This window comes from Ambystoma mexicanum, chromosome 9, assembly GCF_040938575.1.
Source record: "Ambystoma mexicanum isolate Mex_15411 chromosome 9, UKY_AmexF1_1, whole genome shotgun sequence".
Taxonomy (NCBI): domain Eukaryota; kingdom Metazoa; phylum Chordata; class Amphibia; order Caudata; family Ambystomatidae; genus Ambystoma; species Ambystoma mexicanum.
In genome coordinates this window covers 94905747-94932315 of record NC_090931.1, presented here as the reverse complement: position 1 = coordinate 94932315, position 26569 = coordinate 94905747, and the positions used below count along the sequence as shown (strand labels likewise).

The following is a 26569-nucleotide window of genomic DNA, read 5'->3' as shown; positions in this document are numbered from 1 at the left end:
ACATTCCAACATACAAGCCTGGAACCCTTCTTTACATGGGAAAGTCCTTCAGGATACGATTGATCAGAATTGGAACTTTCCCCCCAATGCCAAATGGCGCCGTTTACTCGCCTTCCAAACCCAGGTCGCTGCCACAGGCCGGGCGCAATGAGCAGCGAGAAACGCCACATATGAATGAGGCCATTCAAACCCATGCAGGCAATGGAGCCAAAAGTGTCAATAAGTCATGAAACGCATACAGGAGATTATGCAACATAAAGACGACCCCAGTGGCCATTATGCAACGGAAGAGCTGGCGTGGGACTCATCAACTCCCCCGAAACCTGCCATGTCCCAATTAATCCAACGAGCCTCCCTTAAAATTATAGAGAGTAGTACCTAAAAGCTTGTGCCAGACTAAATACAAAAAGGTCCACACAAGAGGGTGCTTTTTAGAACCTGGTGCGCGCAAGTTTACGCAGTGGGTAGCAGCATACTTGATCGTGGCCCAATTGGCCTTTTCCAAATTCTTTGGGAATTTCGGTCAATTTTAATTAAATACAGATGTGGGGTGGTGTAGCGAATAGTTTAAGATAGGGGGAATTGGAAGGAAGAGCTCCACCCGCATTTATGAACAAAAAAAACCTAACAAAAATAATTTGGCCAAATCGGAAAAGGTCAATTTCTTCGGATCGAATAAACCTAAACCACGCCTGTGTACCACTGTCCCGGACACATGATGAATATGCTTTGGGTTTTAAAACTCACCAACAAATTCCCTACGAGAATACAGAAACTTCCATCTGCTCAATATTTCTGCGAATTTCACAATTCACCAAATCAGATTTAAAATTTTTTGTTTATAAAAAAAAAAAGGATTTTTTTTCCACTCCGTATACTTTGCCAATTGGAAATGGACCTGCAAACCATCAACTTAGATTGTAAATGCAATTCACATTAGGTTGTGTTATTTCCGCCATTCAAGCACATTTTGAACTTCCCCGGATCACACTTGTAAGATTCTCGCTCTTTGGCGGTACTCTTGCCGACAGGGAGGGCCAGCTTTGCCACTACCTTTAGTTCTTACGCTCCGAGCTTAAACAGTTGGATTACCAAGAAAGCCTTCATTGGGGTCTCTGCCTTAAGTAACATTAAAAGGGGTAGGAATATCGGTAATTACAGAGCTTAATCATGTGAAGGGGCCGCATGACGCGCTGTTCGGGGTGAGGACTCTGCATTAGTACACTTGTCCAGCTCAGAGTGATAGCCCACGGATGTAGGAGCACACTTATACCCACCTCTGCTCGGAAGATGGGCACATATATAGAGAAGTGTGCCCATGCCTTTCTCCGATAACTCATGTGCAAATGTGTAATTCAGTGTCTATATTAAGGCCAGTGGTTGTGATGTGTCAGTTCTTGGATGCGCACGTTTAATTCTCAGTCTTGACGGAGGCCAATGGGTTGTGCTGGGCCAGTTCTCGGGTGCACATGTGTACCCAAGGACCCGCATGTTAGCATGGCATGCACTTGGCTCACAGATTTTGCATGCACAAGCATCTGCCTCACCCCCATTCAGACATCTGCGCCATCCGCATCCAATGTCCTGAATAAACAAGCGGCCAGCCCAGCAGACAGCATTTATAAACCGCCTCGAGAAACCGCGCCTGACAATGCAAAGAAATGTCCTTGCTCCATCCAGAGAGATGAATAAAGGCTGAGTAAACAGACGTAAGTGAAAAAAAAGTGCTAAATGCCGCCCTGAAATAAACTGTGGAAATTGATCAAACACTGCATAGTGTCACGTTTGTTGTTGAAACCAGTGATCTGAATACCTAATTAAGCGGATCCCGTGACAGACAGCGAGTTTGGCTGTTTACAGGAGCAGCTGCTCGGTGGCACCGCAAGGCGGGGAAGCGGGGACGGGGACGGGGAATAATCAGCAAAGTCCCCCTCGCCCCCCCACGAAGCCAGTACCGGGGCCCACACTCTGACAGGGACGTAAGCAGCCATTTTAGTAGGTTATAGGCCCAAGAGCAGGGGGTTGGGGGGGGGGGCAGTGGCCCAATCAAGAATCACTGCAAATGCATCGTTTACAAAAGGAAACAGAATATGCCACCTATATTTAACACATCATGGAAGCCTCCCTCATTTGTCTCTTTTGGATATTATCACCATTTTGGAGGTCTAGTGGGCCAGTGAGAGAACTCAAGGGTAACCTGCTTGTCTTGGAATCAAGAAAACATTGAACAGAATGGGTTTGATACCTGGTCCCGGATTAGAGGCTGGAGCCCGGCATGAAGCACAATATAAAAGACCAATTAATGTCAGACTCTAGTCGCTCATCCTCCTTCAGAACGTCATGCAGGGTCATTTCCGACACCATGGGGATTAGCATGGCCATGGGCAGACATTGGGTGGGCAAATAACCAAACAACACCGAAAAGCTTTGCGTCCCTCCTCATGTGCCATTTCTCTCCATCTGTACTCTAACGGAATAGGTGGTGCTAAAGCGCCTCCTAATAGCCAAAACTAATCAGGGAACACTGCTGGCTCAGAAGATGAAGAACCCAAGAAGTATGTGGTTCTCACAGAACCATCTCATAGCCCGACACCACCACACACAGGACCTGCCCAGAGTCACCGCTCTCATCCACCAAGACAGAGCAAGGCTACACAATCACACGCTTGTGCACTTCTCACTTCAAAAAAGTGCACAAGAATAATGCTTGCAGAAGGCACAATGACCAACTACAATGCTAAAAAAAAATGATAGATGATACATATATATATATATCAACAGGCTCCATGTTCTCATTGATGCCACAGGGGAAAAGTCCTGCACGTTTTACAATCCAGAAATCACCAAACGCAGTTATCAAGCAGCTCGCGACGGTCACTCACAAATGCACCTTCAAGGTGCAAAACAAGGCGCAAAAACGAAAAGATCGTCATGGGCTCTACTTGGTCAGGATCTTGTGTTGTTGGTGAAATCCTAGGTAACAGAGCTTGGGGAGAAATGGAGTACTAGGTGACAGAGAAATTCTTTCAAATTGTAAAATGTACTGAAAATAGCCTACGCAATTCTGTGCAACTTTGTGTGGGAGGTCCCAGGAACGCTGGGGTCTGGGCTTCTTCTGCTGCCTTTAGCTTTTGTGGGTAAACAAAGAAAATCGTTAGGTGGGACCTAAAGGAGGCCTGGCCTTAAAGCTAGAACAAGTCACTCCACTGGTTGTGCCCATCTCCTGTCTGCAACATTGGGTACCGGCAAGGTTGCCTTTCTACGAGGAGGGCAGCGCTCTTGAAAGCGCCGGGTGCCCAAACATAGCTGGATGATGCATCTCACCCTTCTCGAGCGGCAGGAGCTTAGCCGGGGAAGGGGGAATGGAGGATCCCAGAAGGACAACCTTGCATCCTCACGATGACCAGAGTATACCAAGGCCTAGACAAGGTGCCACCATCTTTGCCCCCCTCCAGTGGGGTGGGAGGAGTTGCATAGTATTAGGGAGTGCGATGGCGGTGGAGGGGACTGGCAGGTCGGATTCTTAAAATAGCATTTTACCAGGTTGGTAGGCTCATTCTGGCCCCACGCTTCCATCTATGCCTCTTTCGTGCCCATACCACCCTTAAACGGCGTGGAAGCTGAGCATGGAGGCTGGATTTCTTGGTTTCTGCCTTCTACTGTAAACATGGCGATTGGTCGTGGATTGTGTATGCCAAGAACAATCAAATAATTTCCAAAATTCGACGGAGATGGAACATTTTATCGTCATGGCATGGCAAGAATTAGGATTTTCCATCATTATCCAGAAGGATACACAAAAATGTTGGTCCCTTAAACCCCAGGCTTTTGGTTTACGGACTCCGGTGTGTTCAGTTTGGACAGAGAAGGGGGAGCAGATCAGGGCTCAAGTCGAGGGTAGACGGAGTCCACTAACTTTTTTTAGGGGGGGGGGACTCAGTGTCCTCAGCTAAAAGGAGAAACATTGAACGTCCTATTTGAACTTATGAATTAAGGCTGACCTCGGGGATCGCACAGCAGTGGCCAGGCTTGCAGGCCAGACACTTCACCACTGCACTATTTAACCTGATAAAAAAAACAAACAACTAAAGGCGAAATGTCTCATTTGCGTATTGTGAGTTACAGGGACAACATTTGTATTGGTTCTTGGAGTTTAAAACATGCACACCGTTTAAAGTTTTCAAAAACACTATTATAGGAAAATATCCTCTCTTGGTTTTGTGGGAGTGTTGATTTATAAAAGGAAAATGCCATTCACCCTGTGCAATTTGGGTAGTTATGCAAAGCCAATTTAATGAAATGTGCATATTTCACCTTGATATGCTAATTTCTTGCGACATCACATCCCATCGCGTTTGTTGATGAGCCTCCCCCCCCAGCACTTTATTTTTTAGGACTTGACCCCTGGAGCGGAGTCACAAGCAACACCAGAGTTGTCAGGTATGCGACCGACCCAGTCTAAGGAGAGACAGCAGGTTTGCATTGTCTGAAACTATGTAACAATTGTTTGAGGCATTGTTGCTCCTAATGGGCAAACACAAAATGGTCTACGAACCACACAACGTGTCTGTGGTCTCAAAAAACAAAACAAAAAAAAAAAAACACTGGATGCTCATGGCTGGGAACCGAGGGGCAGAGGGCGAGTGTTTGCACCCACTCTTTTTAGTCGCCATCAATATCACCTTACCCGATTCATAGAAATCAGACCGGAGTCTCTAAAAACACACACATTGTAAAGTCAGTGAAATGTGGATTGGGGGTGAAGCAAAGGGGTTGCTGCTATTTTGAATGAACTTGCACACACAGAAATATGAAAAACACCAAAAATGGATGAGATGTGTGTGTGGAGGGAAGGCTGCCAAAATATGCCATTCCGGCGAGTTGGGGGTTCAGCAGAGATCGGAGGGCATAGCACTTATTCTTTCTTCCATCCTCCAGGGGTTTCTGGACTGTTCTCGCACTCTGGGCACCATATTATATGGCAAAGCTCACTGCCCTATATATGAAAGGTGAAACTTACTTTCCTAAAAAGTTATTGCTAATACATTAACTTGTTTGATACATCAGTTTTGCAAAATGTTTTTAGCCTGGGTACCCCAAAATGGGAAGTTTGGTGCAATCGTTTTATAGTTACTAAGTGCAGAAAAAAGGTTACATAGTTTCCGAGTTATAGAAACTTCTAAGTCAGCCCATTCAAGCTATATTAGGCTGCCCTTGAAGTTCTGTGCACCCCTTTCTTTTATAGCATTGCATCTAGGGATATAATCTACAGTGGACCTCTGCAGGGACGTCACCAAAATGCCAGGGGGGAGTGGAAGTGACATCACACAACCCTTGACCTCCGATGACATGCCAGGAAGTGTTGTCATATGACCCCACCCCGAAGTGACATCATGGGAAGTGAACAAATACAACCTTTCACCCCCTTGACAAAACTGGAATTGGCATCACACAGCATTGTTCCCAAGTATACTACGAAAGATATGGTTACGATATCACTGTAACGTGACATGCATTGCATACACGAATGGATAACCACATGCATCATTAATATCAGTGTGAATTGGCCCAAATTACTTTGAATGCAAGCAGGCGTCCAAGGTCAAATGATAATGATGTGTTATTATTTAGCACTTATGCTTAAGCGTGTTATATATAGAACAAATATACATACAATATCACCCAACCTGTGTTGTTACTCACTTATCAACCTCAGAAGGATGAAAAGCAGAGTTGGCCTTGCCGGGATTCAAAACTGCAGACCACACACACATCTCAGCAGCAAGCACTCATCCAACTGAGCTATCTTACCGGCTATAGCTATCTTACAGGCTATAGCAAAATGAGCAATTACAGTCAGAAGGAAAATTACACTCTGTAGTGGATACCATTAAACTGGTAACTGAGATTTAACAGCAGGCCAGTTCATCTGCAGGTCTGGTGCAAAGTTGGCCACATGTCAAGCCTGCGTGGGTCTACTTTTCAGGCTTCAGAGGTTGGCAAAATACATACCAGTGGGCGGGTTCATAACCGTGCATTAAAAGAATTTCGAGTAGCGCAAGGAAAGCAGCACACTCGCATCCCGTACTCTGGGCACGCGTAACCTCACACATGCAAACAAGCATCCTGAACAGCATATGCCAGGGATATAGGAAAGATACACATTACAATGCATTAATTGTTGCACAATGAAACCAAGGGCCACTTGATGTGCTATATATAGTCAAACATTTCTACACTGCACACAAGCTTTTAGGCACAAGGCTGAGCGAGGACGCCGAGATGGAATGCCTTGTGATGATCATAACAGAGATAACAGCAGAAGAAAAAAAAATAAAAGGCTAGAATTCCAACCTGCAAAAAGCAAAATACATAGTCTGAAATGTTTGCTTATTCTACTCTAAATGCTATATGAAGGTTTTTGTCTGCATTGTGAATTTGAGGTGTTTAAGAACAGACTAAATCAGTGACTCGCCCCCTGAAGTGTGCCTGAAATAAACCTTTAATGAGTCTAGAAATTATTGTATAGAATTCCAGAAAGACACATTATTTGGTATTCCCATTCCTTCTTATTTAGGGTCACTGCTGCCTTTTGGAACACCTGGTTATTTTATTTATTATTATTTTTTTAAAAGAGGCCTGAACAAGAAAGCTAGACACTCCAGAAACAGTCACAGACCAGGAGCTTCATAATAAAAAAAATAATTAAAAAAAATAAAAATAAATTAAAAGTATGGGGCAACATGGGATAGCAGTTGTGACCCCCGGTGATCCCCAAATGACGTCCCTGGACTTCTGCAAGGTATTGTGTCGTCATCCCAACCAAATTTGGAAGTTATTATCGACCTTGGTTGGATGAAAGACGGAGTTGGCCTTGCCGGGATTCGAACTTGAGACCTGCAGATCACACACATATCGATTGCAGCAGCGAGCGCTCAACCCGCTGAGCTATCCTACCTTCACCTCCCTCTTCCTGTCAGTCCATTATTTTCCTCAATGGGTGGCAAAGCAGGCATGGTCCAAGTCCTAGCCCAGGGAATAGCAGCCACAGGACATACCCCGTGGCCTCCGGACACACAATGGGAGTGATGGGGAGCCTAGAAACGCGCCAATATTGCAAGCATTATATATCACAAGAAAAGTACAATTTTAGCAGTGCCGGTGGAGTGAAGTGTAGCACAAACACTTAAAATTCAGTGAAAAAACCCTTTTAGTTGAAGTAACGTAAGGTTCCACTAGAACACAAATAAAACCATAGTTGCCAACTTGATCCATTCCATCCTGCAGGTGCTTATCCAGTCCTGGTTTTTCCTTTGAATTATGAGACGTAGTTCTACTTGTCCCATTATAAAACACGGACTACATGTCCCAGAATGCAAAGGAAAAAACACAGCACTGTAGAAGCACCTACAGATTGCAATTGGTAATGTTGGCCACCAGGGGAGTTGCTAGGTCTGGAAAAGACCAGGGGCTAAGCTGATGTCAGAACTGTCGGGACTGGGGGCTAGCTAGCCTTTTGGCTGTAGCTCCTGACATTCTATCCGGGGCTACAACCAAAAGATCAGGGGCTATAGCCCCATTAGCCCCCCCCCCTAGCAACGCCCCAGTTGGCCACTATGAAAACCCTGAAATTCAGCAGGTGTTGAAAAACACGTCCCTTAACTCTGAGCCGCCCCGTTGCGCTGCCCATGACATCACTAGAAAGTAAACGCTGGCATGAGCGATGCATGCTCTCCATTTCAGGAGGTTTGGGAAACTTCACACAGTCATGTAGCTTATGTAAGTAAACACAAATATACTCTTTCCATATGTCAAGCCTTTCAAAACGTAGCACACGTTTCAGAAAAACTCCAATTTCCGATACAGGCCCAAAACTGCATGGTCGTCTTCCCCTGCCTTAGACAACCCATTGCAAGCAGCAGCGCGCGACTGCAATTCCCCAAGCTTGACCCCAAGCCGGCAGGGTACCAGAGCATCGCCATGTTGCATTCTAGGGATGCGCTGCTCTCGGGGGAAGAGACAGCCGTGAAATAGAGGCAAAGAACGAAGTGGACGGGGCCTCGCTTGCACCACTGCCCTTCGCCGCCATGTTGCACACCCTAGGTCCTCGGGCGCATCAGCTTGCCCCGTCATCGCCAGGGTTCAGAAGACAGTGCTGCGCCGGCACACAGACTACTCCACTACTTTTCAGATCTCCGAGTTCTGTTTCTTGCAAAACGTATCCATTTGGGGAAAGAGCAATTCAAATGAAATGAAGGGCACCGACATGTCATCAATTGGAAGACACCCATGGACTTACTAGACCGATGGCTAAGAAGTGACACAAGTTTGAAGTATGCCGGACATTAAGTGCCAGGCTATTATGCAAGTCTATTCAAAAAGGACGAGCAAACTCGTCCTTGGCACTTTTAAGATAAAAAAAAATAATAAAAAAAAAAAACACCTGGACTTAAGTGTGTAGCAGTGTTCGTTATATTGTTTGTTGCAATGTGTGCTACAAACAAAGCCATCAATGTCATACGTGACGTCGTCATTGATGTCGTACGGTCTAGTATCCAGTGAAGTCAGCACTGTGCTAGGGGGGCAGCATTTCAAGGATCTGTTGCATTCATTGGTAGCTTAACTTGACTGCAACTAAAGCTTTGTCATTGATTTTCAATGTTATTATTTTTTAGTTGTTGCATTAAACTGACTCAGTTGGTCCCCAAATAAAATGATCTTACTGAATATCGATGGATTTAATAAACATTTTCTACTTGGCTGAGCGTGAAAGAAAAAAAAATGCATAGATCACAGGTTTTATAAGGCATTAACAGAACAGCAAGCATGGCTACACAGCCCGAGAGGTTAAGGTGCGTGTTGCAGAGGTAAATATTCGACCTACACAAACCTCATTAAGGCCACTTGGCCTTTCATAATTCAGAGTGCACCAATATATGGCATAGCAAGAGCGTGGCAGCCAGGGCTATAAAAAGACTAGGAGATTATAGTTTAGGTTGGCATTTAGACTCAAAGGTATGCCACCTTGAAGAAGACGGCTATTACCGAGAGAACACACTGTGACCGGTCTCCACCTTGGCGCGGTGTTCCAGCTACCCATTTTAGACCATGAGCTAGTTGAATCACCCAAGTGTGAGCTTGCAGCACTGGGAGTGGAGCCAGCATAAGCAAACGCTTTCAAGTACCTAGACTGCTAAGCTCCAACGAGAGGCGCGCCATGCGCGCCCTCAATTGCATAGGCAGAAATATTTACCTGTACATCCAGGGCAGTGGTCCCAAGATTGGACCAGAGGCCACTAAAGCATTCATTTCACCCACCTTGAAACACTTGTGTGTAGGCGCACTATACATGTCATATCAGATCATCAAATGTCTTTTAATTTCACCAATTAGATTCGCCACCAAGGCATTCTGCCAAATTGAAGTTCCCTCAAATTGACTGCCTCCCTTTCACCCAAACCAGTCCCGAAAGCAGGGGTCTGCAACCTTTGTCTCTCCACATGTTTTGGACTATCAACCCCATGATCCCTCAAAATTCACTTTAATGTGTAAGGGTGATGGGAATTGTAGGCCGAACCATCTGGAGAACCAAAGCTTGTGGACCCCTGCCCCAAAGCCTAAACTCTACTTTCCTCCCAACGTAAGTGCCACTAAGTCCTTCCCTGCATTTCACCCCACCTGCCACCCCAAAATCAATCTTTATTTCACCAAACCTTATTCTGCACTCCCCAAAAATGCATGGTCACAAGGTGGCCTTCACAAGCCTGGCATCACCCAAATTACGGCCAAGATGATTAAGAAAAAGACACACAAAAAAAAAGAGAAAAGAAAAAGAGGTCACCGGATGTCTGATTAACACAGACAACTCGGAAGAGGCAGTAGGCGGTGTCTATGAGGCACATGGGGGCGTCCCCTCTGCACATGCATCAGAGCGAGGCCACCCCAGGATGTGGCTGGCTAACCCAGACTCCCCTCGCCGGCGCACGAGCGAGCTGTCATGAAGCCTTCTTTTCCAACGCCCTCTGGACACAGCAGAGGACGCCCACTCGACACCAGGAGGACCCACGTCACAAAACCATACCAACCCAGTGGCTTCCAATCAAATGGCAACTTAGGATGCAATGACTTCAAGAGTTTAGCAACACAATGCAATGCTTAATGGGGAGTCGCTGTAAAACAGAATCCCTCATGCGCTCCGTTTGCAATGTGTATGCCCAGTGTCCTTGCATCCGGGTCCATATGTGCACAAGTGTGTGACCAACACAGACTCTAAATGTAACTAAACAGGATGTGCAGAAGCCCCAGGGCGGGGAACAGCCCACACCCACCCGTCAGCGCCCACTGGGCTACCTTGACCAACTCATCAGCTAGTGGTCAACAGCAGCAAAATGAGACGAGCCCTCCCCTCCTAACACCCCCAAGAAAGGTTCCAATACTTTCTGCACAGTCTGGATACACAAGAGATTCTTAGAGAAAACACGTAAACATTCTGTGGCCGAGAGAGGAGTGCTCGAAAGTAGGGGGGGAATTGGAAGCCACCAGCCATGAATAGCTCACCCACTCACCCCTGGCATGACCAGCAGTCCCCCAGGGGCGCACAGCACACGATTTCTTACTCGCCAGGAGGGGGTGGGGGGGAGTTAGAACTCGCCAAAGGCTAGAGGGGTCCGCACATTCTGTGCCCTGCTCTTCACATGTTGCAGGGGGAACATGTGAAACACCATAGCCATGCCAACTTGTTACAGCTTGAGGTGTGCTCTATTCACCGATGCAACGCATGGCACGAAGCCCCCATGCCCCTTCTAGAGAGCGCCCTGCCCTTTTAAGCCGAGTACTGACAAACGTGCACAATGTTATTCCCAGACTTAGTTGGACAACAAACAAGCTCGTTTGCCCTCAAAACAGTGTTTTCTCGCAAACAATGAAGGCCTGGCATCACCACATCCTGTACAAGCACTTCAATGGTAAACCTTGGTGTAATGCAACACTCAAGACAGCCATCTTACCTGTGTTCCTCGATTGCGTCATTGTCTGGCAGCTCCGCACCACAAACACTGCACCGCACGCCAATACTTTGGTTTTCATTCTTGATGCCAGCAGCAAGTTCACCCAGTTTATTGAAAAGTTCCCTCTGGATGAAACCTTGAGGGAGAAGACCCCCATAAGGGCTGAAGTCCATTGAAACGGCCAGGCCGGGGGGCATATGGAGCGCAGTCGCCATGGAGGTGGACATGTTGATCATAGAGTCCTTGTGATTGGGCAAGCCAGAATAAAGACCCAAATGTTTCTCTGCTTGAGAAAATGAATGCTCCGGCCCCATCAAAAATCCTTGTCCAGGCTCAGGGGGCTGATCAGGGGCACTCTCGTCACGGCCAATGTTAAGGTCACGGGCACTCGTGATCACGCTGCTGCGAGTGGGGGTGCCGGGAGCTTCCTTGGTCTTGTCATCAGACTTGTCCCCGTTGGGCGTACTGGACTCTGCAGTTGGTCTTTCCTGGTTAGAAGCATTGTCCACCTGCATCTCTTCAGACTTCCCATCGGAAAGGCCTGGAGGCGGGTTACTGGTTGAGTGCAAGTCTACAGCACTTTGCTGTAAAGCTCCTTGGAGTAAAGACTGTCCAATGGACATCAAGCTGTCCACAGCAGCCTTGGTAGGGCTCATGGCTGAAAGTCCAAAGGAAGTTGAAACAGAGGGGCTCTGCTCTACCAGAGAACTTGATAAGCTCTGATTGGCCAAGCTGGCATAGCCACTCTCTTCACTGGAATGCTTTGAAATCAGCATGCTCTTAATCAGGCGCCTCTTCCGGTCATCGTCGTCCTCAGCGCCACCATCCGTCATGCTGATCTCAGTGTCATTGTCGTCGGAAGCCTGAATGGTTTCCAGGATTTTCAGGCATTGCTCTTCCAAATACTCAATTTCAAGGATCTCTGCCGCATACAGAAGGTCATCCAAGTCTTCCACTTTGGCTTGGAGCGTAGCCGTGTAGGCGTACTCAAGGATCTGCTGAAAGGTCTTGGATGAGAGAAAGTCCAAGGTGTAATGCTGGCTGTTGCGGTGGAACAGGATCTCAAACATTTTACTAGTGCAAGCCAAGACAGTCCGATGGGCGTGAAACTCATGGCTGTCCACCATGATGACCACGTCGCAGAGCGTCCCCGCCAGCCGCATCTGGTTGGCTTTGTGAAGGAGCCCGGTGGCATGGCTGGAGTTCTGCAGCTGGATCACACCCATGTTAGTCAAATCCATAACTCCCCTGACATGGAGTCATGAGGCTGTCCTTTCCGTCTTCAAGGTCGAACCGTCTGTGGTGGATCGATTATCTGTCCAAAATCAAAAGACAGGGGAGAAGAAGCTTTAGGTTGATTTTTTTTCATGAATACAAGATAAACAGTTTCCATTGAAGACATGGCGAGACTGCCCCACCACAAAGTTCAGTTCTTTTGGCAATGGCCTAATCCCACATGCATGCGTTTACCATAAACTGAGGACATGCGCATTCCTCCAAAGACCGCCAGAACTGGCAACCAGGGGATGAAGCACGCACATTGAGCAGCCGGTCATCTCCATCAGAAGTATCGGACAGTTGGTCAATGCCTCTGGAAGAAATCTTAAAGACGATCATGCGTGGTGCGCCCTTACAGCTGCGCGCCATGGATTTAACCTGGAGATCACTTGTTGCACAGACATGTTAATTCAGCTATAACAAAAAGTATGATCGGATTGCTCTAATAAAATGCATCAAATTAAGCAACGGTCATAAAATTCCAAACAATATACATATTATTTATACAATATTTAAAAGAAAAATCTGCAGAAAGCCATGAAAAGCGTTACAATTTAAGAGTGGATATCCAGGTCTGTTATCAGAGCCCCTTTCAAACAAGCACCAATCCCGTGTAAATCCTCACCACGCTCTACTCCGAACGGCAGCTCCAGCGCTTCTGCGTCGGATCTGAAATAGAGCTTCCGAAACAGAGATCCTCATCGGGATCATCAGAGAGCGGCATATCTGGATCAGAGCTCCAAGAAGTGGGGGTGGGAGAGATCTTCATCCCCCTCCCAACCTGCCCGCGATGACAATATCCACCTAGATCAGAATGCTTCCACCTACCCGTTCCAGCCTCTAGCACAAGCCCATGCAGCCGCGGGGGCCCGTGCTGGGGATCTCAAGTCTTTACGTAGGAACCTCGCATTCCCTCAAGGGGGCTGTTCATGTGTAGGTAGAGTGACAGAAAGATTGGGGTGCCTGCCCCCAAACTGCCATTCCAAATCAGCATCTGTTGGTCTTAAAAGCACCCCATAAGAGGGCTCCTTCCCAATTGATAGTCAGAGTTCCTTCCAAGCTTCTAAAAGGGTAGCAGTCGTAGCCTCCTTGTATTGAACCCTTAAAAGAAAACACAATCAGTGTTTAGTTTTCCAAGAGGGAACCAGAGATGTCCAATAAAATCATACTGCATGCTAGCATGCCTAGGTTACCAACCGAACCAACCACAAATTAGCAAACTAAGTGTGCGAGCTGGATGGAGTCCATCTGTGAACTCTCACCATGGAGCCAATACCTGTATTCATGAACTTGAGATTAACCCCCACTGTTCGGCCGGTAGAGCGTTTATGAGGCAACTTTGATCCCACAAACTTCTAAACATTTTGTGAATAAACTGAGCACCGTACTTCCAATACATTTTCAGAAGGTTCGGCAACTTGCAGTTGCAAAACTGCAAGCATTGCAATCTCAGGAAATCACACTCCTTCGCCTACTCAAATTGTGGTCTGAACTGCCCTCTTCCCTTTCCAACACTGAAGATGTATGGTTTAGTTCCAAGCAATGCACCCAACAGACCTTCGTGGGTCTGACCAAACTCAACTGTAGAATGTCTAGCAGGTGGCGCAGCCGCGCATGGTCATCGTCCTATATGAACTGCCTGCCATCAGTGCCGGTAAGTATCGGAGTGCTCCAAATAAACATCTTCTGAAAACAAGACTAAAAGGTAGGGTGTCCCCAAACAACTCGACCTAACTCCACTTATAAGAGCAACGGGCGCAGTGTGTCTGGCAAACAAGCCACCCCCACCATGTTGCTGTATCCAAAAGGTACCAGCCTTTGAACACCAGCAAACCCAGGTCAACTCATGACTGCACTCAGGAGGCACTGCTGGAAGATCACCCCTCCCTTGACGGAGTCCCACCACCTTGGAGGAGAGAGGCTTAGGGATAAGGAAATCAGGATCACACTATGGGTGATGTGATGTCAGACTCGTAGGTTTGGTGGCAGACCCTTGACCGCAGAGCACAAGAAAGCAAGGGATTGGATGGCAGGGTGGCACAAGGCCATGAAGGGAGAAAACAGTGAGGGAGTGGGGAGGAAGACGTGCATCAATTGGAATCAAATCATTAGGGGGGTGGGGGGTGAAACCGGCGTCACCGCTAGCCATGGGTGGGAATTTGGGGCCGAAGGACAGGCCTGCGTGATAGACCCAAGAGGGTTGAAATGGGAGGGTTGTCCGCCTTGCTGCTGGTGTAGAACATGAAATGCCAGTTTGCTGACATGGATTTGTCTCCCCACTGGGGACCGCCACAAAGAAAAGTTTGACTGGGGGGACGGCACTGAGTGACCCGTGGCCTTGTTCATAAGGAACCATTGTTTTTTTTTTTTTGGGCGAAGGGTAGATTCAGGTGAGGGTGTGAATGTTGGCCGCCTTTTGGCGCTAGGTTCTGTAGAAGAGGAAGCGCGTGGAGAGTTACGGGGAAGAGAGGGAGAAGCGAGTAAAGCGCCTACAATAAAAACATTGATTGACAACGTCCAAGTTTTCATAATTAGAAAATAAAGATATTTATGGAATGGCTGAATGCGGCCCTTTTTGCAACAACTTACGCATCACAAACAGGGGAACTCTAGAGTGTGTACAGTGGCATACCTGTGGGGTGGGGGAGCAGATGGTGGACAAGAGAAAGAAGCTGTCTTGCATAACGTTGAGACAGAAGCATAGTTGTGGGGGGTGCACGTGTAGGACCTCTTAAAGACTCAGGCCAAACATCACTTACTGCAGGCAGCGAGTACAGGGACCGCATGCGGGGCCTCCCAGTCGCTGCCATCACTCAGTAGGGTTCGAAATTGAGGGGAGCTGGAACTCCTGCTTAGCACAGAAGTGCCCGACTCCAACAGCCACCAGGAGCTACGTGTTGCTCCTCAAGCCAACGGATGCCAAACAAACCCACGAGAAAATATCTCGGTGCATTTGGAACAATCTATTAAAAAACAGAGATTTGAATAATCCCAGGTCCTACTAGCTCCTGGTTCCCCAGAGGTAGCCAATGGTCAGTGCCAGGCTCACACCAGACCTCGCCCCTTCTCAGCGACCTTCACACCAGACCTCGCCCCTTCTCCGCAGGCCTCGCCCTTCTCTGGGACCCTCACACCAGACCTCCCCCCTTCTCCGCGACCCTCACACCAGACCTCGCCCCTTCTCTGCAGGCCTCGCCCTTCTCCGGGACCCTCACACCAGACCTGCCCCTTCTCCGCGACCCTCACACCAGACCTCCCCCCTTCTCCACGACACTCACACCAGACCTCCCCCCTTCTCCATGACCTTCACACCAGACCTCCGCCCTTCTCCATGACCTTCACACCAGACCTCCGCCCTTCTCTGTGACCCTCACACCAGACCTCCCCCACTTCTCTGCGACCCTCACACCAGACCTCCCCCCCTCTCCGCGACCCTCACACCAGACCTCCCCCCCTCTCCGCGACCCTCACACCAGACCTCCCCACCCTTCTCCACGACCCTCACACCAGACCTCCCCCCCTTCTCCGCGACCCTCACACCAGACCTCCGCCCTTCTCCACGACCCTCACACCAGACCTCCCCCCTTCTCCACGACCCTCACACCAGACCTCCCCCCCTTCTCCGCGACCCTCACACCAGACCTCTGCCCTTCTCCACGACCCTCACACCAGACCTCCCCCCTTCTCCGCGACCCTCACACCAGACCTCCCCACCCTTCTCCACGACCCTCACACCAGACGTCCCCCCCTTCTCCGCGACCCTCACACCAGACCTCGCCCCTTCTCCGCAGGCCTCGCCCTTCTCCGCGACCCTCACACCAGACCTCGCCCTTCTCCGCAACGGTAGCGTGCAAGGGGCCACTTCAGTAAATAAGCCCCCCCTCTCACACGCTAATAACACAGTCTGCCCTTTCTACCTGCAAACATATATGTAAATAAAGACCCTCCAGGGCGAGAAAGTAAACTTGCTCTGTCCCATACCGGAAATTAATGTGTGGGACTGTGCATGGCCAACATAGCGCCACGATGCCCAGAAGAGTCGCTTTCCGATATTTGCGGGAGGGTGTGGGGCTTTGTGTTGCACTCCTCGCAGCTGAACGTTCATAATTATCGCGCGCCGGCTTACACGTGTGATGATTCTAAAGGGACCCGCCCTCACCCACGCCCACGGCGTCCTTGGGACCTGCTGATAAAAGTTACACACACACACACACACACACACACGTGTCCGTGGCATAAAACAAGAGGAACCTCGCAAACACGAATTAAAAGAGAAATGTGAGCTAAAGCGGCGCGTGACGGCTCAGCCATTCAGAGGCAGCCTCACAAAGCTCCCACGGCACAGCCCAGCTCATCGGTTTAAAGTGCCAGGATTTAACGATTTAAAGCGATAGATGCACTTGTTGAGAGTGTTGATGGGAGTGGACACGGCTTGCAACACAATTCCGTGGACTAACGTGCTCTCCCAGAAGTCGTGCACACCGTCTAGAGCGTTCACGCGCCCGCCGCACCACCTGGTTCCAATCAGCTCCGCATTCTCTCCCTTAGCAATGGATAACATGAGGAGCGTTCACTGGGTTAATAACAATAGGTGTCGCGCCGCCAAACGCACAGATGTGTGGGCGCTCTATGCAAAGAGAACCGTATGATGCGAACTGCTGGGACTGAAAACATTGGGAGCCGCGCCTTTCAACCAATTCCTAATTATGCGTGTCGGTTAAAAGGCGAGTCCCTGAGCCGTATGCTGAGAGGAGATTTGGGGTTTTGCGAACACGTGGGCCCCCTTGCCTGCTGAGCGCTCGCTTTTACCCCGGAATTGCAACGAAAGATGGCCAGCATCTCGGGGGGTGGGGGGACAAGCCCCTGTGTGCTGCGCGAGCACTTGCAACACTGGGCTGGACCTCCAAGGCCCGCGATCATCTCACACTTATCACACCTGACGCCGATCAGCGCTATGCTGGTCACGGGCACAATTCACGCCTGGCACAACATGTTCTAAAATAGATAAAAGCTGGCAAATCGGGCGAAAGGAGCGGGTTCCGAAGGGGGGGATTTCAAAGGGTGCCTAAAGCTGACACGTCTCTTTGTCCAGAAATGGCCGGGAATGCTTTTGTCCGCCAAAAGCCTTCGTTGTACACAGAAGGGGCCCCCGCACCCCCACCCCCCTCCACAAAGGGGCATTATTCAACAGTGTTAGCAGCCCGGTGAGTCCACCGTGACACACAGAGCTGTTACTGTTGCGGGGGACACTGCTACACACAAACAATACTCAACCTGCAGCTTAGAAAAAGCAAGTAACAATTTCAACGTTAACTACTGGAGTTAAAACGTAGAACTGAAAGTCAACAACACACATTAAAAAAAAAAAACTCCGACAACTCAAGAGCAAACCTAAGAAACACAAAATGCACATAAAAACGCCAGGAAAAAAAGTTGAATAACGCCAAAAGCTGCAGGTAATTAACATATTTATTTTTACCACGTGAATCAAGCTGAGCTCAGAACATTAACACAAATATATTTTACAAAAATCTTTTTTTTTTAAAAAAGAAGCAAGAAAAAAACACTTTAAACAATGAGTCCCTCACTCCGTAAGACTTACCCCCTAAAAAGTAGATGGACTTGTGGACCAGCCTGCGGTGCAGCACAAATCATTAATCCCAGCCCAGCGCCCCCCCCCCGCCGAGCAGATCAGGCAGAGATGTGACAGCAATACGGTTCCCTGGGACGAATCACACCTCGCTGTGAGTGATAACATGGGGGGGCAAGGGGACATGTGAATCCTAAACCCAGCTTTTCCGAGTTCTTCCACTGGGGCCCTGCGCTGTTTGTTTTCTTTCACTGGGGGGTAGGAGGAGGGGGGGAGAGAGATCACATCTCTCAAACTGAACACAAGCAGCTTTGAGGAGTGGAAAGGGTTAATTAGTGACCTATTAAAAAGCCTTTATCAGTTGTGTATTGCGGCCGATAAAGCAGGGGGGGAGGGGTTGACGCCCCCACCTCGCCTCTGCCTTGGTGGGAAGGGAAGAGTGTGGCGGGGGGTCCTTGGATACACAAACTTCCCCCCCCTTAAAAAAAAACAGAAATCGAAGAGAAAAACCTGTTGGGCTGGGGCAGTTTGACAGGAGCTGCAGCCCACCGTCCCCCCTTTTTTTAAAAAATGTATTTGACATTTCTAACAGTTCCGAAAGGCATGCACTAAAATTAAAAAATGAGATCACAACATTGTTATATAGGGGCACTTCAGGACCCCCCCCCCCTCTGTTTTGCTAAAGGGGGACCTTAATTACGAGTCAGAGTTACAGGATGAGAAGAAACTGTGTGCAATTACCAATGGGCGTAATTTTAGGGGGGGGTACGGGGGGCAGGGGTGTTTACCCCCCCCTCCAACTTTCATGGCACACCATTTTGTCCCCATTAATTTGGCTGGGGCACCTTTAGTTCAGATGCCCCCCCCCCCAACATTTTCAGCAAAGTTACTCCAATGCTAGAGGCGGGCGTGCAAGAAGAAGCAGCAGCGGCTTGCAGGAGACATGCCGCCCGTGCACAAATAAACATTTAGCACACGCGCGAGGGCAGAGCTGACGGGCTTCAGGTGGGAGCCTTCGGGGGTCGGTACACGCGCCTTGGATAGGGCGGGGGTTGGTCAGCTCATTTGAATGCACCCATCCCAGCTGCGGGGAACGAGGTGTCCCTCGGAAAAAGGCAAGGTTGAGACCCCACCCCACCCCTAAAAAAAACAACACCGAGGCCGCGTGAAAGAGCAGGCTGAGCCCGGTGCAGGGACTGCGGCTCAACACATACAATATAAACCCAAGTAGAGCACGAGGACCTGCGCTGCACAGGCACCGACGCTCCCACACTCCGGTCCACACGTGCAAGCCGCCCCCCGCCCCCTGCGAACGTGTACCCCTCAGGCCCACGCCAAATGTGCAACTCGCAAACGCAAGCCACCCCACAAACCCACTGTAGAGATGTCGCGAGAGCGCCCGCTCTCGCGAGATCTCGAGCGTAACGAAGCCCCGCCCCCGCGCGCTACGCGCGCATTACGGGACGAGCGGAGGACGCAAGAGGAGCGTCTCCCCGGGCTCCTCCGAGCACGGGAAATCAAGAGGACTTGTGAACCACCGGACACTGCACTCGCAGCCCCATATGTTGTTGGCCACGTTGGCCTTTTGTTAGAGCACCACTGCTAGGGTTATTTGTAAGAACCACCCATGTTTATGCAATAAAGCCTGGTTGGACAACCCGCAGCTTCCTGCCTCCTGAGATTCATTATACTACATAAATTGGCGACGAGGACCTCCTGGAACCGCGCAGAAGCATGCAGGGAGCAACACCGCCACCACCCTTTTTACAGACGCCAGGTAGGCCTGCCATTCCCTGGCCACAATGGCAGCCCCTGTTTACAACGTATGTGGAGGCAATGGGGGGAGCAGGATTCACGGCGGCAAGACGCAGAGCCATGCTATTAAACGCCCTTGGGGTAGAAGGACAAAGAATATTCGAGGGCCTGGCGCTGATAGAGGTAGAAGACGACGATGATGATGTGTTCAAGGAGGCTGTCAGAAGAATAGAAAAGAGGTTCGCCAGTAAGGAAAACACAGTGCTCCACAGGATTCGGTTTTATACGCGGAAACAAGAACCGTCCGAACCTGTCGACGATTATATCACGAAATTGAGAGAACTGGCAGCTTTATGCAACTTCGGCACGAATGCAGAAAATCAGATATGCGACATGCTAATAGTCCACACCAACAGCCGGAAAGTTCAAGACAAATACATCATGGAAAAAGAAGTACAGTTAGAGAAAGCAGTGGAAATAGCCAGAGCGGTGGAAGAAACAGCAGGAAGAAGAAAAGAGTTTGCAGGTACCCAAAGTTCCCCTGAGGTACAAGCAGTAGGTTTCCGTCCTAGAAAGGAAAAGTTCATTCCAGATTCAAGAGAAGGGAGAACCAACAAGAAAGAACCCCTCAAGTGCCATAGGTGCACCAGCACAAAGCACCTAGCGTTCGACAGAGAGTGCCCAGCCAGAGACAAAGAATGCACAGTATGCAAGCGCATAGGACATTTCTCAATAGTGTGCAGATGGCGAAATAAGAAAGTCACCAGTCTGACCTCAGAACGCATGGCAGAAAGGGATTCCTCGTCGGAGGAAGAAGGAAGGCCCACCGTAATCATGGTGAACAGTACTAGAGCCAGGAGAGAGAAGCCACACTGCATGATCAAGATCGACGGCAGAGAGACAAGGGTCATGGCAGACTCCGGCTCGGACCTTACCATCCTACCCCTACAAACATACAAAGATATGCTCGGGAAAGAAAAAGTAAAAGTACTCACCACGAAACACAAGCCGACGGTTTTCGGTGGAGCATCAGTTGAACTACTAGGCTACATCAACGCCAAAGTCGAATTTAAAGGGAGGGAAACTTACACCAGAATATACTTCAGCCACGAAGGGCCTCCAGTGCTAGGGTGGGATGACCAAGACAAATTGAAGATCAGACTCGACCCCAGCACAGAAGAGCAAGTCCTATCCATAGGCGTGAGGAGTGAAACCGTAGTCAAGAGCGATTACCCAGCACTGTTCTCGGAGGAGCCGGGCCACATCAAAGGTTTTCTACACAAAATTGTCCTCAAAAGAAATGCCATCCCTGTAAAACACCGAGTGAGGCCAGTACCAGCCACAGCGAGAGACACCCTCAAACAACAATTGGACAAAATGAAGAATGAAGGGGTGATAGAAGAGATTGAAGCGTCCGAATGGCTGAGCCCAGTCGTTCTCATAAAGAAACCACAATCGCAAGAATTAAGAGTATGTATAGACTTGCGCAGCTTAAACTTGGAAGTCGTCACAGACAGTTATCCACTTCCAAGCATAAATGAACTCATACTTTTGATGAAAGAAGCCAATATCTTCTCAAAACTAGATATGCGTAACGCATATCACCAAATCCAGCTCCATGAAGAATCAAAATCTCTCACGGCATTCATCACCCCGTTCGGCACATTTCAATTTACCAAAATGCCCTTCGGATTATCATCAGCTGCCTCAGCGTTTCAGCGCATGATGGATGCCCTCTTTCGAAAAGTCAAAAATGTGGTCTACTTCCAAGATGACATATTGGTGTATGCAGGTGATAAACCGACACACGATGCCACTCTCAAACTAGTGCTCAACAAGTTACAAGAAGCGGGAGTCCGCCTACGATACGAGAAATGTTCTTTTGGAGTAAAAGAAGTCGAGTACCTGGGATACAAAACTTCAGAAAAGGGCATCAGCCCCAAACAGAACCTTATGCAAGCCATCATCAAAGCACCCAATCCCACCAACAAGGAAGAGGTGAGATCATTCTTAGGCTTAGCAGAATATTACGCAAAATTCATACCCAAATTTTCTGAGACCACGTCACCTCTACGGGATCTTCTCAAGAAAGGGTCCGAATTCCTGTGGCAGGAACCCCAAAAGGCGGCAATAGACACCATAAAACAGCACATTATGGAAGCCCCGTGCCTTCAACCGTTCAATCCCAAGTGGGAAACAGTCATCACCACTGATGCCAGTGCGTATGGACTGGGAGCAGTACTTACGCAGAGGAGGGGTGACACCGAGCATGTGGTGGCCTTTGCATCGAAGGCGCTATCTGAAGCAGAGCAGAACTACTCCACCATCGAAAAAGAGATGCTAGCATGTGCATGGGCAGTGGAGCACTTCAGGACTTATGTGTGGGGCACCAAGTTCAAGCTGGTGACAGATCACAAACCACTCATCCATATGCTCAGTCCCGGAGGCACCAAAGCTTCCACTCCCAGACTAGCTCGTATTGCCGCGAAATTACAAGAATATACATTCGAAATCCACCACATATCTGGCTGGAAAAACTCGCAGGCTGACTGCATGTCGAGATTACCGGAAAACAAAGAAAAGGCTGCCCCGTTTCTACAAGGGGAGTGCATTGTTGCTTCCATCTCGGACATAAGAATGCCAGAATATCTGGAACTCAGTGAAAAGCACTGGCAAGAAGAAGAAGGGAAAGACCCAACCATGTCCGCCATTCGTAAATGGATCAAAGAAGGCTGGCCAGATGAAAGGGTGCTACCCGAGGGCATGAGGCCATATTGGAAAGTACAAGAAGAGTTGTCCGAAACACAAGGGATAATCATGAAGTCGGATCAAATCGTCCCCCCCACAGGAATGAGACGCACAATTCTATGCAGGGCTCATGCGGGGCATTTGGGAAACACGATGACTCGCCGCAGAGTCAGGGAAGCATATTGGTGGCCATCCATGGACCAGGAGATTCGCTCCATGATAGAGCGATGCCACGAGTGTTTAAACAGCGACAAAAGATTGAAGATTCGCCAAGCACCTCTCATACCCACCGAGATACCGGAAACAGTATGGTCCAAAGTGGGCATAGACTTTATCGGACCCCTGGAAGCGATGTCAGCAGAACACAAATACGGAATTGTACTAGTCGACTACCTATCCAAGTGGGTGGAAGCAGAGTTTGTTCCAAACATAACCACAGAAACGGTTATAGAGGTGCTTACCGAAATTTTTCAAAGGGAAGGGCTCCCCAATGAAGTAGTCACGGACAATGGGGTGCAACTAGTTTCTAGAGACATGGAGGAGTTTCTCAAAAAGAACCACATCAAGCAAAAAAAGGCGGCCCTGTATCACCCTCAAGCAAATGGACTCGTGGAAAGGGCGAACAGGTTCATTAAAGGGGCCATCCAACTTGCAATGGCCTCGGGCATGGACCCCCTCAAGACTACAAAGGAAGCCATAGCAGCACATAGACTCACTCCGAATGGCATTACCCATGTATCCCCATTCAAAATGTTGAGAGGGAGGAGTGCGGCATCAACACTTATCCCGCCTTGGCTGTCTAAAATAAGAATAGATGAAGAGGTAGATATGGCAGACGTAGTATGGCGCATTACAAGAAACAAGTCACGCATGAAATTGTGGAGTGACAGAAGAAGGAGAACGAAGCAAGCGCCCAGCATCGAAAGAGGGGACTGGGTCAAAATCAAACTACCAAGAAAAGATCAAGACACAGGTTCCCGGTATAGTCAACCCATACAAGTTACTCATAAAGGGACAAATCACGTCCGCACAGAAGACGGGCGCGCGTGGAACTTCGAAAGAGTAGCTTTGTATCAACGCAGACAAGAAAGACTTAAGACTCCAGAAACCCCACGCACTGAAGCAGAAATGGAGGATGTGGGGAATGAAGAACCAGAACCAGGGAGAAGCGATGGAGAGAGAGAAGAATCAGAGAATCAACCGGAAGAACCCTATGTAAGCCCCGAACCGGTTCCGCAGGGACCTTGCCCGGGAACCAGTGAGAGGCCCAGAAGGGAGCATAAAAGACCGGTAAGATTCAATGACTTTGTGTTACAGTGACCCCTCTCCCATTGTGATAAAGGGAGGTGTGTAGAGATGTCGCGAGAGCGCCCGCTCTCGCGAGATCTCGAGCGTAACGAAGCCCCGCCCCCGCGCGCTACGCGCGCATTACGGGACGAGCGGAGGACGCAAGAGGAGCGTCTCCCCGGGCTCCTCCGAGCACGGGAAATCAAGAGGACTTGTGAACCACCGGACACTGCACTCGCAGCCCCATATGTTGTTGGCCACGTTGGCCTTTTGTTAGAGCACCACTGCTAGGGTTATTTGTAAGAACCACCCATGTTTATGCAATAAAGCCTGGTTGGACAACCCGCAGCTTCCTGCCTCCTGAGATTCATTATACTACACCCACCCAAAGGCACGCAATGCCCGCACGCCCTGAGGATGTCCACTCCCCGATCCCACGCCCCACACAAACTCAACACCCCATGTCTGTATCCGACCTGCACCCCGAAACAACTTCCGACTCAAGCCCACTACCGCACACAAGTCCCCCGGCCCGAGGGGGCAGTCTGCGCTTCCCTGCCTGGGGATGGGGTCCTGCTCGCACACCGTTCCGTTATCGAGAAATGTCACAACCACTGCGCTCTCCCACAATCTGCCACAGCCACTGCGCTCTCCCACAATCTGAACACCCGAGAAACAAAATACACAAAGCGCATAGCGAGTCCCGGAGGCTCCGACAGTTACATCCCCCGAAGCAAACTGTTTCAGCCCTTCAGCCGAACGGGAGGTAGTTGTCTGGGATTTACCACTGCGGGTCCCATGGAACTCTAGCGCCGCTCAACCGCTCGCAGCGCTTCGCGGCCGAATGGTGCATCCATGACAGTGTGTTGGTGCAGACGGGAAGACGACCCAGCCAGATTTGGGAAACTACGAAAAACCTACCTCACTTATCATTAGCTACTGTGCCGGACACTTCACTCTGTCTTTCAAAAGTAGCGCCTAGGTGCCTCGACGGATGCCCTAGTGGGCTCTGCGAATGGTAACACCCCATTAGGCCGTGCATCAGGTGTCCAAGTGTACTCAGTCCCGGTAACGGATACGGTGCACTGCACCCCTACCACAATCCTAGTACAGTGGACGTCTTCGCTTAGGGAGACGCGGCGGGTGCGTTCTAGTATTTGCAGGTGTTCGACATCCTAACTTGCACTTAAGCACTTTATGCCACAATCGGCGCGTTGGCAAGTGCATTGCATTGGTAATGTTGCATTTGCCTTTGGCCACAGACCTAGCCTCTCAGCGGGAACCCTCCACAAAAAGCACTCGGCCATCATGAAGACCTAATTCTCACCTCTTCCAGGCATGCCCCCGCCATCCTCCCGGTTACCCCGAAGCCTGTGCATGCACCCCTCGTTACCCAGCACAAGCTGGCACTCTTAAAAGAAGAGGGTGTATTGTGCACGAAATTCCTCTTCGCGCAGGTGCACCCAATGCAGTTGTATTTGGAAAAGGCGCTGCAGGTGTCCCCGGGACTGGGGGACCGATGGCACAGCGTATGCACCGGGCGAGCTTTGTCGCACGAGGCGCTGCACGTCGTGGTGCAAGTGCCACAGAAGTGCTCCAGAGAAGGGTACTTTGATTGCACTTTCCGCAGCTCCTGGCGCGACAGGAATACAGCGACCTGACGGGGCAGAAGCTGCTGCAAGTTGCCCCCGTTGAAGCTCGGGCCATTATCCCCACGGTGCATGCACGCGCGCCTGGATACATTGGGGTGCAGGCTGCTGCGTGCAGTGACTCACTCGCGCATGCATTTCGTGTGCAGAACCCACAGGTTGCTACACGAACCGAGTCCTCTGTGCGTGTGGCGGAGTGTCAGTACAGTGCTACTGTAAGTGTGTATTCAGTACTCGCTGGAGGCGTAGGTTGCTGTGCTGTTAGAACCCCCCCCGCCCCCCGTAACTGCTCAGGGGTGTGGATTGGACCTCAGGGGGGCATCCCAGGAGTGTGGATTAATGCTTTAGATGCACGGGGCTTTAAGAACTCCGTTACAATATGTGGTGCATGTACTCACGTTTCTGTATGTTAGTGGAAGGTTTGAGGGCTGCTGTTGGTGTTTTGGGGCGTACGTTCCTGCGATTGTCTGCAGTGGTGGGGGCTACTGGAAGGGACCCCCGGCGAACGGTATCCCGGTGCTAAGGTAAGTACCGAAAAACAGGTTACGTGGAGTGCACCTGTTGCATCAAGTAGCCCCAGCTACTGTACATACACTGCCCCGGTAAGTGGCCCGGGAACGCAAGACGAAACAAGTGGCCCCGATTCGAGAAGTGCTCGTAACTGCTCCTGCTTCAACAAGTGGCGCCGGCGGGGTTTACTGCAAGTAGCCGGGGCGCAGTGCGTAAGTGTGCATGTGGGTGCAGTGTGTAAGTGTGCATGGGGCGGCGGCGGTTAGCCTGGTGCGGGATGCTGCGAGGACCCGGTTACCGTAAGTGTGTCCCTGGAGCGCAGGATGCTGGACGCGTCCCCGGTGCCTGCCTGCCGCCCGCCACCCCCCGGCCCGCACTCACCGGCGCGGGCGGGCTGTCCGTGCAGCCGGCTCCCCATGCCTCCGCTCCGCTCTGTGCGGTTCGCAGCGCCCGCTCTGCCTCTGCCCGAGCTCCGCGCAGCAAATCATCAGCGCGTGACGTCAGCGCCTCGCGCCCGCCAAAGGGAGCGCGCGCCGGCAGCGGGCTCTGTGCAGCCCGGGTGCACGCTGCAGCGGCTGCACGGCCGGAGCGGAGTCTAGGCGCTAGCGCCGCTGCGCTCCTGTCTCCATGCACACTGCCAACTCCGGCCGACCTGTGCATGCACCCCCTGTGCACTGCCAGCCCCGGCCTATAGCGCCTCTACACTCCTGTACTCCGGACTCTGCACCCTACCTTCTTTGCCCCGC

General features: G+C 50.0%; 1 protein-coding gene across 2 annotated transcripts in view; it reads right to left on the bottom strand.

The window, feature by feature from the left end:
* The window catches only part of ZBTB16 (zinc finger and BTB domain containing 16), a 421469-nt gene extending 395151 nt beyond the window's left edge, over positions 1-26318 (bottom strand). For both annotated transcript variants that reach the window (XM_069614226.1, XM_069614227.1), the window contains exons 1-2: positions 26205-26318; positions 11007-12321 (exon numbers count right to left, since the gene is read on the bottom strand). In XM_069614226.1, the coding sequence (XP_069470327.1) occupies positions 11007-12247 (1241 nt within the window). In that variant the 5' untranslated portion in view covers positions 12248-12321; positions 26205-26318. The remainder of the gene's footprint in view (positions 1-11006; positions 12322-26204) is intronic.
* Positions 26319-26569: the final 251 nt, after the last annotated feature.